At 44.9% G+C, this 17,623-nt stretch overlaps 1 protein-coding gene across 12 annotated transcripts in view; it reads right to left on the reverse strand.

Annotated features, from left to right (window-relative positions):
• Window positions 1-17,623, reverse strand: part of LOC310773937 (single-stranded DNA-binding protein 3) — an 83,544-nt gene that overhangs the window by 3,216 nt on the left and 62,705 nt on the right. For 2 of the 12 annotated variants that reach the window (XM_083633949.1, XM_083633950.1), the window contains exons 6-17: window positions 12,261-12,344; window positions 6,891-6,950; window positions 6,344-6,410; window positions 5,168-5,232; window positions 4,850-4,911; window positions 4,597-4,642; window positions 4,461-4,496; window positions 3,831-3,885; window positions 3,471-3,541; window positions 2,756-2,834; window positions 2,600-2,628; window positions 2,282-2,383 (exon numbers count right to left, since the gene is read on the reverse strand). In XM_083633949.1, the coding sequence (XP_083490075.1) occupies window positions 2,282-2,383; window positions 2,600-2,628; window positions 2,756-2,834; window positions 3,471-3,541; window positions 3,831-3,885; window positions 4,461-4,496; window positions 4,597-4,642; window positions 4,850-4,911; window positions 5,168-5,232; window positions 6,344-6,410; window positions 6,891-6,950; window positions 12,261-12,344 (756 nt within the window). Of the gene's footprint in view, window positions 1-2,281; window positions 2,408-2,599; window positions 2,629-2,755; window positions 2,835-3,470; window positions 3,542-3,830; window positions 3,886-4,460; window positions 4,497-4,596; window positions 4,643-4,849; window positions 4,912-5,167; window positions 5,233-6,343; window positions 6,411-6,890; window positions 6,951-12,260; window positions 12,345-17,623 lie in introns of all 12 variants that reach the window. The other 10 variants (XM_083633954.1, XM_083633952.1, XM_083633945.1 and 7 more) reach the window with 9 other exon arrangements.

Raw genomic sequence — 17,623 nt, forward strand, 5'->3', positions numbered from 1 at the left:
GATATGTAACTGACAACATTTAAACACCAGAGGGCCCACAAACCCAGCCCTGCAAAGGCAGAGGAAGCACAGACTTATAATACCTATGACGCAAGCAGTGTTGGGGGTAACGCGTTACTGTAATCACAGTAATGCGTTACATTTGTCGGTAACGAGTAGTGTAAGGCATTACAGTTCCTAAATCCAGTAATCACAGTTACTAATCAAACATTTAAGTCGTTACTTGGGTTACATAAGTTATTACATTTTCAGCAGGATCGGGTTTGAATGTGCAGGATTATGGAGAGAAAACATCACACGGCTTTCTTTACTCGATTGCGCAACACAACAGCTGACTAGAGTAAGACGTCTTTGTGTGGCTAGAATGAATGGGCTGGGGGGAGGAGTCACGATTGGTTAAGTTTTAGGGATGAGGAGTGACGATTGGTTCATCCCTTAAGGCGTTTACAGACTTGTCCGTCAAAGCCTCGCCCCGCCCTCCCCGTATGACGGCGGGTGGACGCCGTCAGCTGACGGGGGCTCCTCCAAAATAACTCCGCGGCAACGATTATGACGACGATAAAGAGGTTAGTAGCAAATCCGAATCATTTTCCTTTGTGTGCCAACCTCTCCCTACTGCGTCGATTCTAAATTCAGTTGGTTCATGAAATCGCTGGGCTGCGTGCCGTGCAGTGTTTGTGGTGTGGGAGATTCGAGCTGTCAAAAGAAGACAAAAGACTTGCTCCTGGCCAACCCTGGTGCTTGACTGCTGCGTAGGCGGGCACAGGGCGTGGTTTTGGCTTAACCTATGTGGGTTTCGAAATAACGCATCTCTCCAAGCACCGGAAGGCAACATGCTATGCTAACAACACAAAGCTAGCTGCTTGCAGGGACCCACGCTGAGTCGACCTGTGTAGCAGCATTGTCAGAGGAAATGTTGCCAGTGTAAGCTATGGTGAAGGCTGTGATTCACATTCTTTTCTAGATGGTGTACAGAGCATGGTATGCTTTTATTTTGAAGGCTGGCTATGGAAGTGCTGTGTTGATGGCAGAGCGCCTGACGCCGTTTGTTGGACACGCACCCGGCGTGAATAAGAAATCCGGGCGTCTCGTGTGGAGTCGTCCAAAGTTGGAGTTGTCTACCTCTTTCAAAAACTAATATATTGTGTCCTTATTAGGATAGGGATTTGTGGTGATATATGGGCATATGTAGCGTAAGGATTAATGTTGTTAACTGACAATGCATCTCAGGCGATGTTTAGGAGTAACGCAAAATTAATGTAACAAGTAGTGTAACGAATTACTTGCTCCAAGGAGTAATTAAGTAAAGTAAGGCATTACTTTTTGTAAGTAGTGCGTAATGTGTAATATATTACTTTTTTGAGTAACGACCCCCAACACTGGATGCAAGTAATCAACATCTCATTTATTCAGTCATATCTCTGCTGATTGGTTGAATCAGGAATATTAGGGTTTGACTACAGCTCCAGCCTGTGGACCCTGTGGCTCTCCAGGACAAGGGTAAGAGTCCATCACAGATTTACACAATACAAGGAGCAACACCCCCCTCCCTCCATCCCATAGTCCACCCAACAGAGATCATCACTGGTCTCTACTAAGGAGCTCGACTGATACTTTACTAACTTATTTTACTGCAAATACTTTGTTCTATGGTTGAAAATAGAACACTCAATTTCCCTCTCATTTACCCAGATACCACAAAGGAAGAAATATACATTTCTGTGTTCATCAACTGTCATCTCATCAGTGATAAAGAGGGTATAAAATGAATTTCTAAGTGATTAGTAAATGGCTGCAATGCAAGCAGAACTAAAGCCGTGTCCACTGCGATTTTCTTTACAGTTCAGGCTTCTACTTGTCTTTGTTTACAGTGTTGTTGCATGTTACAGGCAATGCTGAGAACTTAGCATGTTTTTTGCAACTCAGTGTTGAGTCCTACAAGGGGAAAAAACACTGCTTTTCAACTGTTAGTAGTAGCACAGCAATAGCAGCATGGCACACTCTGTGCTTCTCACAAGCATCCCTTAGCTTCAAGGAAGGTGTGTGATGAATGCAGGCAGGGCAAATAAAACTCTGAAAAGTCTGAATTCCAAAGTGACCCACACCTCTGCTTACAAAATAGGATGGATGAGAGTAAGCAATGTGGCTAAGGCCATACATTATCAATAGTCTGAGATGGTTATGGAATCAGGCCAACTCTCTGCTTGCATTCTGCCACAGGTATGTCAGAGGTTAAGGGGAAGCTGTTAAGGGTGAACGGTCCATCACTGACTCTACTTACACTTTCGCTTTGGAATGGGTTCAAGAAGTTCCCGCCCATTTCGCCATCGTCTCTCGGCGTGCCGGGAGGGTTGTTCATGCCCCCCATGTTATTAGGGGAGTTCTGGAGGAACACGGAGGAAAGGAAAGAGCTGAAGAGACCGCTTCATCTGAACAACATGCAAGAGTCATGAAAGCAAACATTCTAGTACGTAGGTATTGTGATTTTTTTTTAATCCTTATGAAATACACCAAGACTGATAATTCAATCACAAGAACAGTGAGAAAATAAGAGAAGGTTATAAAAAATTTGATATAGAGGGAATGAGAATGTGCTCACTTTTGGCAACCCATCCATATCCCCAGAGCCTGGTGGGGAGAGAGAGAAAACATCAAATAGGTTGTCATGGCAAAGTACATCTAAAATACAACATTTGTAAGGCTATCAATTAAACTCCATTAGTAAACTGTCAAACCACTCTGTGTTTTAACCCACCTAGTGATCCGTTCATGTGGTGTGGCTCCATGGCCCCCATAGCCCCCATAGGCCCGTCAGGCCCAGGTCCCATAGGGAACTAGAGAAAAGATGTGGAACAGGAATCATAAATGACTGTGAAATTAATCTAATCTTTATGGGGATGCGACCTTTGTGGCTTGGGGTGAAGTAGAGAATATTTAATGTATTGGCCCTGGTTCATTCCAGTGTATACATACTCAGCCTAGTTTGGTAGCATTATGCTTGTATAATGCAGGAGGTATTGTAATGGTGCCAGCTATGTGGTTATAAGCCCTATTTGAGCTGGATTAGTTTTACTGGGGGAGGCTGTGCAACTATAATTATTACTAACGGCATCCATCATTTTAACCCGGTATCAATCTGCTGTGTCTGCAATTTTTACAAGTCTGGAAAGTAAAAACTCTGGAGCAAACTATCCACTGTCTCCCCCCCCGGGCAAAACTAAGGTCATCTGATAATAGCACTACGTTTCAAACTGACATCTCCACAATGTAAATGCAATACAATTTTGGGGGCCAGCAGATAAGTGGAAGAGTAGATCATTACATTTTACAAGCAGTAACTTGAGGGTAATCAGAGATCCTTTATCATGTATGAATGGTCCTTCTGGAATTACACACAGCCCTTAAAATTACATTACAGCATCTCCCCTGGTAAAATTAATTCAGTTTGAATAATAGCGCTCAAGACTCACATTGGGTCTGTTGCCTCCTGGTCCGATGGGGTTCATCATTGTATAGATGTTTTCACTGGAGTTAGTTGAGTCTAAGTGAAAACACAAAACAACAGTGTTAGTCTGCAACGCATCTCAGCGAATAACTGGTAACACATACTGTACTGCTGCTCATTGACTGACATTATTTCATACATTACGAATAATTCACTACAAAGTTGATGTATGAAAAATGACAACATTCAAATACATCAAAGGGGCTCATGCTTGGTAGGTGATGGGACACACTCATGCTTGGTCAGTGAGGGAATATGTGGGACACGTCTATATCTAAGATACTACGCTAACTGTTAGTTGCGGGGACATAGTTTGGTGACGCACCACCTGGGCTGGGCATGATGGGAGTTCCAGGTGGACCTCCTCCACCTGGGGGACCCTGGGGAACAATAAAAGATACAAGATTAACGTAAGACTCAAAGTTACTTTTGAAACTAGTTTGTTACTTGGCCTAAATAGTAGTTATTATTTTACTAAAAGCAACTCAAGAGTACCTTAATGTTACTCACTTAAAAACATAAAAAATTTGTATTCTGGGTATGTCCTCAGTGTATAGAAAAGATAGCTGAGTACACAATCTAAGGACAATGGAGCTCTCATTTATTTGGGTGCCACTGATATTGGTCAACTAGTAAGATCACAGAGTTAACCTAAAGTGATAGTGTCTGGTCTAAAGATACAGCAGATAGTTATCACGACACACGTGGCAAGTGCATTTAATGCCCCAATGCACAGCTTACAGTTAAAAATAATGTCCTTTTTCTTTTTTATTGTGTAGTTCAGCAATTGCATTCTTCTTTCTATGTGTAAATTTGCACGAAAAACTATTAATTGAACAATTTGGAAGGAAAATAAAAGTAATAGAATAGATGTTTGATGTAGATGTAAATAATAACCGATTACATAACTGTATTAAAAAGTAACATCAATTTGCTGTAACTGGTGGTAACTCACCACATAGTTTCCTGGAGATGAGGAGGAGTAGGCTATCTGCAGGGGGAAAGAGAGAAAATGACAGATGATCAGATCTCTGTGACAGAGGAGAACAGGGTTGAGTGTCATGTGCGTGTCTCCAGGGTTTCTGACTCACAGAGTTAGCATTAGGTCCTGGCCACGGCCCTCTCCCTCCAGGACCCCTGAGGCAGGGAAGGAGAGTGAGACAGTGAGAGAGGAAGAGGAGAAAGAGGGCAGTTGAGAAGGAGACAGAGATAGGAAGAAGATGAGGTAAAAATGACGAGGAGAGAAGTAACAAAGTGATTGTTGTAAAATCCAGCAGAAATAGAGATTGAGCTGTATTGGCAGCTTATAAATGACATTAAGCTATACATGGCATTTTCACTTACATGTTCATTCCTGGCATGGGGCCACCCATGGAGTTGGGAGGAGGCCTCATGCCCCCGTAGTTCTGCAAAATGAGATCAACTCAAGTTACAACGAGTTTTGCCCTGCATTTCTCACTGATCCCTTTGTTTACAATCAATAGTTGCAAGCAAATACTCAACCACTTATGACAAATCTAGCGACTGCTGGTACTTGGTACTTTTAACCTGCTAACCAAACTATCAAAATTTAGAAAAACTAGTACAACAGACAACAACTGGCAACAGCAAATCTGTGTCTATGTGTGGAAATACTGTGTAGGGGTTTTGGTTTTGTCATACCTGTGGTCCCATAGCCATTCCTCGTGGAGGGTTCATTCTCATTGGCCCGCCCATGTTAGGGTGCCCTGAAAGAACAGAGCCACAGATGACTATCTAGATGATTCACCTCAGGCTCCGCCAATTCTAACAAATGGTCACTGCAACTCTCCCAAATGGTCACGTGGTCACCTCTCCCCTGAAGTGTTGTGAGAGGACTGTGCCTGGTGACGCAGGGTTAGTGCTGACCTAGCAAGCTAACTTGAAATAGAGATTGTGAGTTCCCAAACTCCACACAAACCACACATATAAACATAAAGCTGCCCGTTGTTAGCTCAATACAGTTGAAACTAAGATATTTCATTAAAAAATATTTTTCTAGCTAGATTTAGCTACTACATCAACGAACTTCAGCTTTAGCTTTAGCTAATCGCTCCCTGCTAACATGAGTTCCTGTTGCCAAATCTCGTGTGTTGCTGAGGTAGAGACATGTCTTGAACACGTTTATTTTTCTCCTGATCTGTCGGTCTGAAAAATGCCATTTTAGTGTCAGAATATTCAGAAGATATGTGGCTTCGGAGAATGGGCCGAATATTTACTTTAATGCATATGAGGGAGAAAGAATCTGTCATAATCTGAGATCACGTTGACTTTTCCCATTGACTCCAATAGACCCAGACCGGCCGAAAACCTCCAAAGTGGGCGGGTCCGTGGAAAAGCATGAGCAAAACGCACGTGCCGAAATTACAGGAAGTGAGTTGAAGTTGAACCGTCTTGCTTGAAATCCCATCGTCTTTGCTCGTACACAGACACACGCAAATCTACATACAGCTTATCTCTTCAAGTCAGGAATTAAGACGTGCCACACAATGCTCCAAACTCTGGCCCCTGAAGCAGTAATCTCCATCTAAACTACCTGGGACCCCATCCTGAGCTGGACACACCCACGAGTATTCAATGCACATGGGGAAAAAAGGAATATCCATTGAAAATGGATTTGTTAAAAAAGAATGAAATCCTAATGTCCTGATATGGGAGGATAACATGTGTGTAACAATAAAAGCTTCAATAGGACAAAGATACAAAGAGGTCTTTGAAACAACTGAAATTCAGCAGGTGAAGTGACCCCCAAATCATATCAAATGATCATATTTCATGTTGAGGAAGTCAAACCCAGTATGGGACCTGTCCCAGCTTTACCTTGCGGTCTTGTTGGATCCAGACTGTTTGGCAGGAGAGGCTGAGATCCAGGGATACCCCCAGGAGGCTGGCAAAGGGTAAGACAGAGAAACTGATTAGAACATAGACACACTCATGGCAACAAAGACACGTTTCGTCTTCAAAATTAACAACAAACGGAATCATCAAAATGTGTTCAACAGCTAAAGGGATGAAGACAAAAAGATGTGTTCAAAAGCTCAAGGAAAAGTAAGGAAATCCAAAAAATCTGTGTTCTATCAGCTACATGAGGTCAATTGCAAGGTCAGTCAAAACTAAAGGGATGACAAACAAAGACATGTTCAAAAACTAAAGGCCTAGAATAGAAACCTCAAAACTCTGTTCACCAGCTACATGAGAGAGAGAGAGAGAGAGAGAGAGAGAGAGAGAGAGAGAGAAAGTGTCCAACAGCTTGAGCAACTAAAGCCAAAAAATGAGTTAAACACCTAAAGCAACAGTAAAGAAAAACAGAGAAAAACCTGTACAAAAACTTCAAAAGTCAAGGAGGGACAAGAAAAGTGTTCAGTACCTGATTTGGCATTCGGAGTGCGGGGCGCGGTCCACCTGGATACCGTGGTGACATGAAAGGCTGAGTAGAGCAAAGGAAAGCAGGGGACAAGGGTAAGGGAAAGGGCAAATCGAGACAGAGAGAAACACGTTTTCATTATTGATCAACTTAAGCGCACTTAACAAGGGGAGCAGGAGGACACACACACATGGACACTTAACAAGGGGAGCAGGAGGACACACACACATGGACACTTAACAAGGGGAGCAGGAGGACACACACATGGACACTTAACAAGGGGAGCAGGAGGACACACACACATGGACACTTAACAAGGGGAGCACGAGGACACACATGGACACTTAACAAGGGGAGCACGAGGACACACACATGGACACTTAACAAGGGGAGCACGAGGACACACACATGGACACTTAACAAGGGGAGCAGGAGGACACACACATGGACACTTAACAAGGGGAGCACGAGGACACACACATGGACACTTAACAAGGGGAGCACGAGGACACACACATGGACACTTAACAAGGGGAGCACGAGGACACACACATGGACACTTAACAAGGGGAGCAGGAGGACACACACATGGACACTTAACAAGGGGAGCACGAGGACACACACATGGACACTTAACAAGGGGAGCAGGAGGACACACACATGGACACTTAACAAGGGGAGCAGGAGGACACACACATGGACACTTAACAAGGGGAGCAGGAGGACACACACATGGACACTTAACAAGGGGAGCACGAGGACACACACATGGACACTTAACAAGGGGAGCAGGAGGACACACACATGGACACTTAACAAGGGGAGCACGAGGACACACACATGGACACTTAACAAGGGGAGCAGGAGGACACACACATGGACACTTAACAAGGGGAGCACGAGGACACACACATGGACACTTAACAAGGGGAGCAGGAGGACACACACATGGACACTTAACAAGGGGAGCACGAGGACACACACATGGACACTTAACAAGGGGAGCAGGAGGACACACACATGGACACTTAACAAGGGGAGCAGGAGGACACACACATGGACACTTAACAAGGGGAGCACGAGGACACACACATGGACACTTAACAAGGGGAGCAGGAGGACACACACATGGACACTTAACAAGGGGAGCACGAGGACACACACATGGACACTTAACAAGGGGAGCAGGAGGACACACACATGGACACTTAACAAGGGGAGCAGGAGGACACACACATGGACACTTAAAGTGTAACTAACCTCCAAAACACTTTTTTTCAGCTTTTAACCAATATATATGACTTTGGGGGTGATGTGTGAAGAATTCTGGTCAGAATTTCCACATTTGACACCAAACTGTTGCCATTTTACCATTTGTATCATTTTTCAGCAGCATACCTGGCATAAGCGCCCTCTTAGGGTCAAAGACTGCTTTTTTTTCTTTTCTCAAATGAATGGGAGATTAGGAACACATTGACGTCACAGTGTTCCCAAAGACTATGGGATTTCAAGATAATTACTCCCCTACCCCCCCTGTACCCTTTCGGCTCCTCAGAACTCCAAGCCTATTCCTATTGAAGTTTGCTCTTAAAATACTGAACCAAACGTCGTCAAAGTTGGCACATGTCTTAATTATAGTTAGTTTCCCGCTGAATGTGTCATTACTTTATTGATATCTTACCTGGATAAGCTCGAATGATGATGTTTATATTATCAGTCCGAGTTGGAAGCACTGTCTCCAGCGGGAGAGAGTCGTACTGTAACCTCATGCACTAGCACCAAGCTCCGGGCGCGCGCGCAGCAGCAGCAGCAGCAGCAGCAGCTCTGTGCTCATTTCCGCGGCTATCAGTCCGACTTCAGAAGCACTTCTCTCGGCCAGTCTGCTCTCTCATGCACCCGCGGGGGCGCGCGGCAGCAGCACACACCAGCAGTGAGAGGCGGGGGCTTTCAACAGTCTGACATTTCAGCAAACAAATCTCGTCGCAGTTTAGCGGACATGTAAAATATAACGCTATACTACGACGTGACAATGTGACAAAGCTTCTCTAAACATATCGGCTAATATAATATCATCACTGTGTACAAGCAATGCCAACTTTTATGGAAATCAAGTCAGCAGAGCAGAGCGACTGGCTCTGTCTGTGTGTGTGTGCTGCTCGGGGGGATTCGCATGGGAACAGTGTGAGGAGGAGAAGAGCTCTGCGCTGCCTCCTGCGCCCCCCCAAAACGCAAATTAAAAACGGATTTCATTGCGCGGTTTATCTCTAGTTAGACGAGGGAATTACGTGGAGAAATCTCGCATTGTGTTACCCCAGAGCGAGAGGTTTGTCCTCACTGTGTGCTGTGTGCTGCGAGCAGCGAGGCTCTTAACGTAAGTTTAGACAAGCCACATGCAAGCCACGCACACACACATGGGACAAAATGGGACAAAAATAATTAAATTTCTAGTTCGCCACTGAATGGCCAAATTGATATAACTATCAACCATTTCAGGATTTTCTGTTTCCATACAGGCCACCAGCGTTGGCTAATTGTTGATATTTATAAAGATATCGCCCCTCTCAAATAAATTATTTTTGAGGCAGTAGGCAAACTGTAATGGCGTCGATTTCCGAAAAAAAATCTTGACTTAACACAGCCAAAGAGTCTAGTATAGACAAGAGTATATGTCATTTCTTGGTTTTTTCCATAGGTATTTTCAAATCACTGTTCTAATACATATCTAGGGGGTTAGTCCCCCTTTAACAAGGGGAGCACGAGGACACACACATGGACACTTAACAAGGGGAGCAGGAGGACACACACATGGACACTTAACAAGGGGAGCACGAGGACACACACATGGACACAGGGCGGTTGGAGAATGAAGGATGACAGGAGATGGCACAGCTTCACATCAACACATCAGCACGACTTTCATTTAAAAACCACAGAGCGTACCTGCGTCTGTACAATGAAACATCATTGATGCACTCAAGCACTGTGTGCGTGTATGCGAGAGTAGTGTAACGGCACCTTCGTCTACGCACGCCATGTACTCCAACAAGTGTATGTGTGTGTGTGTGTGTGTGTGTGTGTGAGAGTGTGTGTGTGAGAGTGTGTGCTTGTAGTCAAAGAGACTCACACAGCACCCTGCTCTGGCGGTGGATGGTGTAAGCTGACCCGGCTTGTGGTCTACCTGGCGTAGTTACAGAGACACCTCGGGCCAACAACAGCGTTCAAGACCTTAGAGGAAGCGTGTCCACACTCTGTTGCACACGAGACGGAAACCAGAAACCACAAGAACCCAGTCAAGAGCCGGGCTGCCGGAGCTAATGGAGCTAATGGGCGAGGGCTAGCTTTACCTCCAGTCCACGGTGGCATCCATCCGTAGCTACGGATCCGGCTGCGTGTGAAAGCACGCATTGACCGAGCGTGCTCGTCTTCCAGGCTGAATACACTGAAAACCCTCTCCTCTATCTGGCAGCAAAAGTGACTTTAAGCTATGAATGTTCTGTGTGTGTATACAGTAGTGTGTGTATGTGACATGAGTGTCCATAGTGCCAGGTCCCTGTTTTATTAATAAGGTGCTAGAACAGTAAGCAGTGGGGAGTGTGTGTGTGTGTGTGTGTGTGTGTGTGTGTGTGTGTGTGTGTGTGTGTGTGTGTGTGTGTGTGTGTGTGTGTGTGTGTGAGAGAGAGAGAGAGCATGGAGCAGCAGATAAGCGTGCAACCCCCCACAAGCTGCTCCGGGGGAGGGGCAGGGAGTGAATTATTCATCCCACACAGGGACAGCGTAGTCTGGGCCTAGAAGAGGAACAAGTCCTGCTGCCTCTGGATGCATGGCTCTCATAAAAGGAGCCGCCTATTGGAAGGGGGCAACATCTACAGGGAGCTAGCCGGGACAAAACTAGAACGAAGGGACTCGAGGGCCAAAGAAAGCGTATGTGAGTTGTGAATGGAAGAGTCTGTCTGCTGCTTTTGACACCATCAACCACCAAATTCTACTTTCCACCCTATCCGACCTTGGTATCACCGGCTCTGCACTTTCATGGTTTTCCTCCTACCTATCTACTCGCTCTTTTCAGGTCCTCTGGAGAGGAACTCTTTCGGACCCCTGCACTCTCACCACGGGTGTTCCCCAGGGTTCTGTCTTAGGTCCTTTCCTCTTCCTTCTCTACATGAGATCTCTGGGTCACGTCATTTCCTCTCACGGGTTCTCCTATCACTCCTACGCTGACGACACACAACTCTATCTCTCCTTCCCCCCCTCCGACTCTAATATCTCTTCCCGTATCTCTGCCTGCCTCAAAGATATTAGCAACTGGATGTCGTCTCACCATCTCAAACTCAACCCCGACAAAACCGAACTTCTCTTCTTCCCCTGCAATGACTCCCCCCTATACGACCTGTCCCTATCCATCGACAACACCACCGTCCTCCCCTCCCAATCTGCCAAAAATCTCGGAATCACCATCGACAATCAACTATCTTTCTCTGCCCACATTACAGCACTGGCACGTTCCTGTAGATTCTCCCTCTTTAACATTAGAAAGATCCGCCCTTTTTTAACCTCCGAAGCAACCCAAATTTTAGTCCAGGCCATGGTTTTATCTAGACTTGATTATTGCAATGTTCTCCTAGCCGGTCTCCCCTCCTCTGCAATCCAACCCCTTCAACTCATCCAGAATTCTGCTGCCCGCCTTGTTTTCAACCAACCCAAATTCTCTCACGTCACCCCCCTCCTCCGTGACCTCCACTGGCTCCCCATCCTGTCACGCATCAAATTCAAAACCCTTGTCCTCACATTCAGAGCTGTCCACTCAACTGCCCCCCAATACCTTCAAACCTTGGTCACGTTCCAACCCTCCCACCGCTCCCTCCGCCCCTCCACTAGCGCAAGCCGTCTCACCCCCCCCCTGCTTCGCGGGCTTAGGGGCCGCTCTCAATCTCGCCTCTTTTCCTGTCTCGCCCCCAAATGGTGGAACGAGCTCCCCCCCCTAGTCAGGACATCCGAATCTCTCCCCATCTTCCGCAATCGGTTAAAAACCCATCTCTTTTCCCTCCATTTCACCTCCCCCTAACCTTCCCTTTCCATCACCCTTAACATGCTGCCCACGTACCTTCAACTGTCTGTTTATTTGTTTGTTGGCTTTTATTGTATTTATCTTTTTCCCTTATCTCTGTTTCCACTATGTATGTTACATGATTTTATGGTTGTTATTTTCTGTATGTACGTCGCTTTGGAGAAAGGCGTCTGCCAAATGAAATAAAGTAAAGTAAAGTAAGAGAGGGAGAGCAAGAGAGAGACAGAGAGATTGTGTGTGGGTGAGGGGGGAGATTTAGAGGGAAAGACAAAGATGGTGGTGTTTGAGAGAAAGCAGGTACGTCTTACCTGGCCATGGGGTCCCATCATGGGGTTGCTGGGGTTGTGAGGGGGCGGCTGTGCATGGGGGGACTGCTGAGAGCCGGGTGGTCCCTTTAAGAAAGAAGAGCGATATCAGAAAGGGGAGGGGCAAAGGGGGGGGGGGGGGTTTACACCTGACGAAGGAACCAGTCAGTCAAAATCATAGGAAGAAGAAGGACCAGTAGAGAGGCCTTAGGTAGAGGAAGAAGAGGAGGGGGAAGATGGAAAAGATTGGACTGGACAATTCGGGCAACTTTGCGAAAATTGCCAGTTAAACAGTCTACTCCTTAACCAGAACATACAGGTTTCACAGTTAAACAGTCTACTCCTTAACCAGAACATACAGGTTTCACAGTTAAACAGTCTACTCCTTAACCAGAACATACAGGTTTCACAGTTAAACAGTCTACTCCTTAACCAGAACATACGGGTTTCCAAACAGTCTACTCCTTAACCAGAACATACGGGTTTCCAAACAGTCTACTCCTTAACCAGAACATACAGGTTTCCAAACAGTCTACTCCTTAACCAGAACATACAGGTTTCACAGTTAAACAGTCTACTCCTTAACCAGAACATACAGGTTTCACAGTTCAACAGTCTACTCCTTAACCAGAACATACGGGTTTCCAAACAGTCTACTCCTTAACCAGAACATACAGGTTTGGTTTCACAGTTAAACAGTCTATTCCTTAACCAGAACATACAGGTTTCACAGTTCAACAGTCTATTCCTTAACCAGAACATACAGGTTTCACAGTTAAACAGTCTATTCCTTAACCAGAACATACAGGTTTCACAGTTAAACAGTCTATTCCTTAACCAGAACATACAGGTTTCACAGTTAAACAGTCTACTCCTTAACCAGAACATACAGGTTTCACAGTTAAACAGTCTATTCCTTAACCAGAACATACAGGTTTCACAGTTTAACAGTCTATTCCTTAACAACCAGAACATACAGGTTTCACAGTTAAACAGTCTATTCCTTAACCAGAACATACAGGTTTCACAGTTCAATCAACAGTCTACTCCTTAACCAGAACATACAGGTTTCACAGTTAAACAGTCTACTCCTTAACCAGAACATACAGGTTTCACAGTTAAACAGTCTATTCCTTAACCAGAACATACAGGTTTCACAGTTAAACAGTCTACTCCTTAACCAGAACATACAGGTTTCACAGTTAATCAGTCTACTCCTTAACCAGAACATACAGGTTTCACAGTTAATCAGTCTACTCCTTAACCAGAACATACAGGTTTCACAGTTAAACAGTCTATTCCTTAACCAGAACATACAGGTTTCACAGTTAAACAGTCTATTCCTTAACCAGAACATACAGGTTTCACAGTTAAACAGTCTATTCCTTAACCAGAACATACAGGTTTCACAGTTAAACAGTCTACTCCTTAACCAGAACATACAGGTTTCACAGTTAAACAGTCTACTCCTTAACCAGAACATACAGGTTTCACAGTTAAACAGTCTATTCCTTAACCAGAACATACAGGTTTCACAGTTAACCAGTCTACTCCTTAACCAGAACATACAGGTTTCACAGTTAAACAGTCTATTCCTTAACCAGAACATACAGGTTTCACAGTTAAACAGTCTATTCCTTAACCAGAACATACAGGTTTCACAGTTAAACAGTCTACTCCTTAACCAGAACATACAGGTTTCACAGTTAATCAGTCTACTCCTTAACCAGAACATACAGGTTTCACAGTTAAACAGTCTATTCCTTAACCAGAACATACAGGTTTCACAGTTAAACAGTCTACTCCTTAACCAGAACATACAGGTTTCACAGTTAAACAGTCTATTCCTTAACCAGAACATACAGGTTTCACAGTTAAACAGTCTACTCCTTAACCAGAACATACAGGTTTCACAGTTCAACAGTCTACTCCTTAACCAGAACATACAGGTTTCACAGTTAAACAGTCTACTCCTTAACCAGAACATACAGGTTTCACAGTTCAACAGTCTACTCCTTAACCAGAACATACAGGTTTCACAGTTAAACAGTCTACTCCTTAACCAGAACATACAGGTTTCACAGTTCAACAGTCTACTCCTTAACCAGAACATACAGGTTTCACAGTTAAACAGTCTATTCCTTAACCAGAACATACAGGTTTCACAGTTCAACAGTCTACTCCTTAACCAGAACATACAGGTTTCACAGTTAAACAGTCTATTCCTTAACCAGAACATACAGGTTTCACAGTTAAACAGTCTACTCCTTAACCAGAACATACAGGTTTCCAAACAGTCTACTCCTTAACCAGAACATACAGGTTTCACAGTTCAACAGTCTACTCCTTAACCAGTCTACTCCTTAACCAGAACATACAGGTTTCACAGTTCAACAGTCTACTCCTTAACCAGTCTACTCCTTAACCAGAACATACAGGTTTCACAGTTCAACAGTCTACTCCTTAACCAGAACATACAGGTTTCACAGTTCAACAGTCTACTCCTTAACCAGAACATACAGGTTTCACAGTTAAACAGTCTACTCCTTAACCAGTCTACTCCTTAACCAGAACATACAGGTTTCCAAAGCTCAACACATGACTTGCTTTGCCTTCAAGTCAAAACAAAGGGCCAAAATAGTCCCAAGTAGACGCTTAAATGCATGTCCACACGAGTCAGTATACTTTCAGTCTTGGCCTTAGTTTGATGGCTGGACTGAGAAAGACTGTCCTCCAGACCCAGTCAGAGGACTGGATGTAGTTTCACTCTGAACCACATGGGGGCAGTGTTGCCAAAGGCTTAGGGAAACGAAAGTGAGCAGGACGGCACTAGTGGCAACTTCAAAACAGGAGGAGGATAGAGAATAACAAACAAGAGCTGGAGTTAGCATGTTCACGTTTGTGCTGATTCTAAGCCTGTAGCAGTATGTGAGTGTGTCAGTGTGCTCAGAGGAAGCAGTTGCACCCCAACATCTCTGCATTCTGACACGTTGTTGCTGACATTACACCCCAAGACAAGAGGTCAACGACCCCTAAAAAACAACTCATTATGCAACAGTCTATTTTCCGCTCGCTTCATTTGCCAGTTCCTTCATCGCCATCTTTTTGTTCCTCCACTTGTTTGAAGAAGACAAATAATGGCCAATTTACAAAAGGTACATGGAGAATTTCCCACCTAATCCCCCCTAGACACAGATACACACAAATACACACAGATACACACATACACACACAGATACATACAAATACAAACAGACACACACATACACATACAGATACACACAAATACAAACAGACACACACAGACACACACAGATACACACACACACAGATACACACAGACACAGATACACACAGATACACACACACACACACACACACATACGTTACTTCAGTGAGTCTGGAGGTACATGTGTGGCGACTGTGAGGCTCCCAATCAAAGCTGGGGAGGCCTGTGTCCTCTCCCTACCTGTCTGTGCTTCTGGAGGGGTAAGCTGGTCTGATAATCTTCTAGGGCTGCAACCAACGATTATTTCCAATGTAGATTAATCTGTAGATTATTCTCGATTAATTGTTTGGTCTATACATTGTCAGAAAATGGTGAAAAATGTCGTTCAGTGTTTCCCAAAGCCCAAGATGACGTCTTCAAATCTCTTGTTTTGTCCACAACCCAAGGATATTCAGTTTACTGTCATAGAGGAGTAAAACAACCAGAAAATATACACATTTAAGAAGCTGGAATCAGAGAATTTTGACTTTTGTTTTTCTTTACAAATTACGCAAACCGATTGATTATCAAAAGTTGCAGATTAATTTAATAGTTGACAACTAATCGATTAATCGTTGCATCTCTGCAATGTTCCATTGGGCTCCACAGACTTTCATTAAATAATCCCTGCATTGTGCCATTGCAGCTAAAGTGCAAACCACAGCAAACCACAATGAACAGTCAGAGCCTCCACCTCTTGATAAAACAATATGCAAAAGTAGCACCATCCAGACAGTCACACAAATTGAGACCATACAAAAGACCATTAACCATATTTGCAGAAAACAAACAGCCAAACCTTCTGTCACAAGGTCCCTTGAACACAAAGTACACACAAACGCGCGCACACACGCGCACACACACATACACACACACACACACACACACACTCACACACACACGTAAAACCTTCGCCCAAATTTCACTCCCCCACCACTGTTATAAATAGCATTTGCGTGCGTCTCCCCTCACCCTGTCTCTCTCTTATTCAGTGGTACTTTCACTAACCAGCCCTCTCAGCAAGCAAACAACAGAATGGTAGGTAGCCACAGAAACAAACACTGGGCCAGACTCGTGGTCACACTCATCTTCACATTCTCCCTCTCTCCTCCTCTTCCTCTCACTCTTTCCATCTCTCTCTCCATTGTGTCACTCGCTCTCTCTCTCCTGCTCTCTCTCCATCGTGTCACTCGCTCTCTCTATTCTCCTCCTCCTCTCTCTCCCGCTCTCTCTCTCCATCGTGTCATTCACTCTCTCTATCCTCCTCCTCTCCCGCTGTCTCTCTCTCTCTCTCCATCGTGTCACTCGCTCTCTCTCCTCTTCCTCTCTCTCCCGCTCTCTCTTCTTCCTCTCTCTCCCGTTCTCTCTCTCGATCGTGTCACTCGCTCCCTCTCCTCTTCCTCTCTCTCCCGCTCTCTCTCTTCTTCCTCTCTCTCCCGCTCTCTCTCTCCATCGTGTCACTCGCTCTCTCTCCTCTTCCTCTCTCTCCCGCTCTCTCTCTTCTTCCTCTCTCTCCCGTTCTCTCTCTCCATCGTGTCACTCGCTCCCTCTCCCGCTCTCTCTTCTTCTCTCTCTCAATCGTGTCACTCGCTCTCTCTCCTCTTCCTCTCTCTCCCGCTCTCTCTCTCTCTCTCCATCGTGTCACTCGTTCGCTCTCTCTCTCTCCCTCTCTCTCCCTCTCTCTCTCTCCTACTTTTCACCACCTTATCGTGCCTCCTGCCAAATGCCAGTGCTGTCCATCACACCACTGCCTGGCGGAGTGTGTGTGTGTGTGTGTGTGTGTGTGTGTGTGTGTGTGTGTGTGTGTGTGTGTGTGTGTGCGTGTGTACGTGTGTGTGTGCATATGAGACTATGCCTGTATGCGTGTGTCTGTGTGTGTGTGTCTGTGCATGTGTGTGTGTGTGTGTGTGTGTGTGTGTGTGTGTGTGTGTGTCTGTGCGTGTGTGTGTGTATGAGAGTATGCCTATATGTGTGTGTGTGTGTGTGTGTCTGTGCCAAACTGTTTTTGTATGTTTGACTGTGTGTTTAACTGTGTGTGTGTCTGTGTGAGACTATGCCTGTATGTGTATGTGTGTGCATGTGTGTGTGTGTGTGTGTG

The sequence above is a fragment of the Poromitra crassiceps genome (assembly GCF_964638095.1).
Source record: "Poromitra crassiceps genome assembly, chromosome: 3".
NCBI lineage: Eukaryota > Metazoa > Chordata > Actinopteri > Beryciformes > Melamphaidae > Poromitra > Poromitra crassiceps.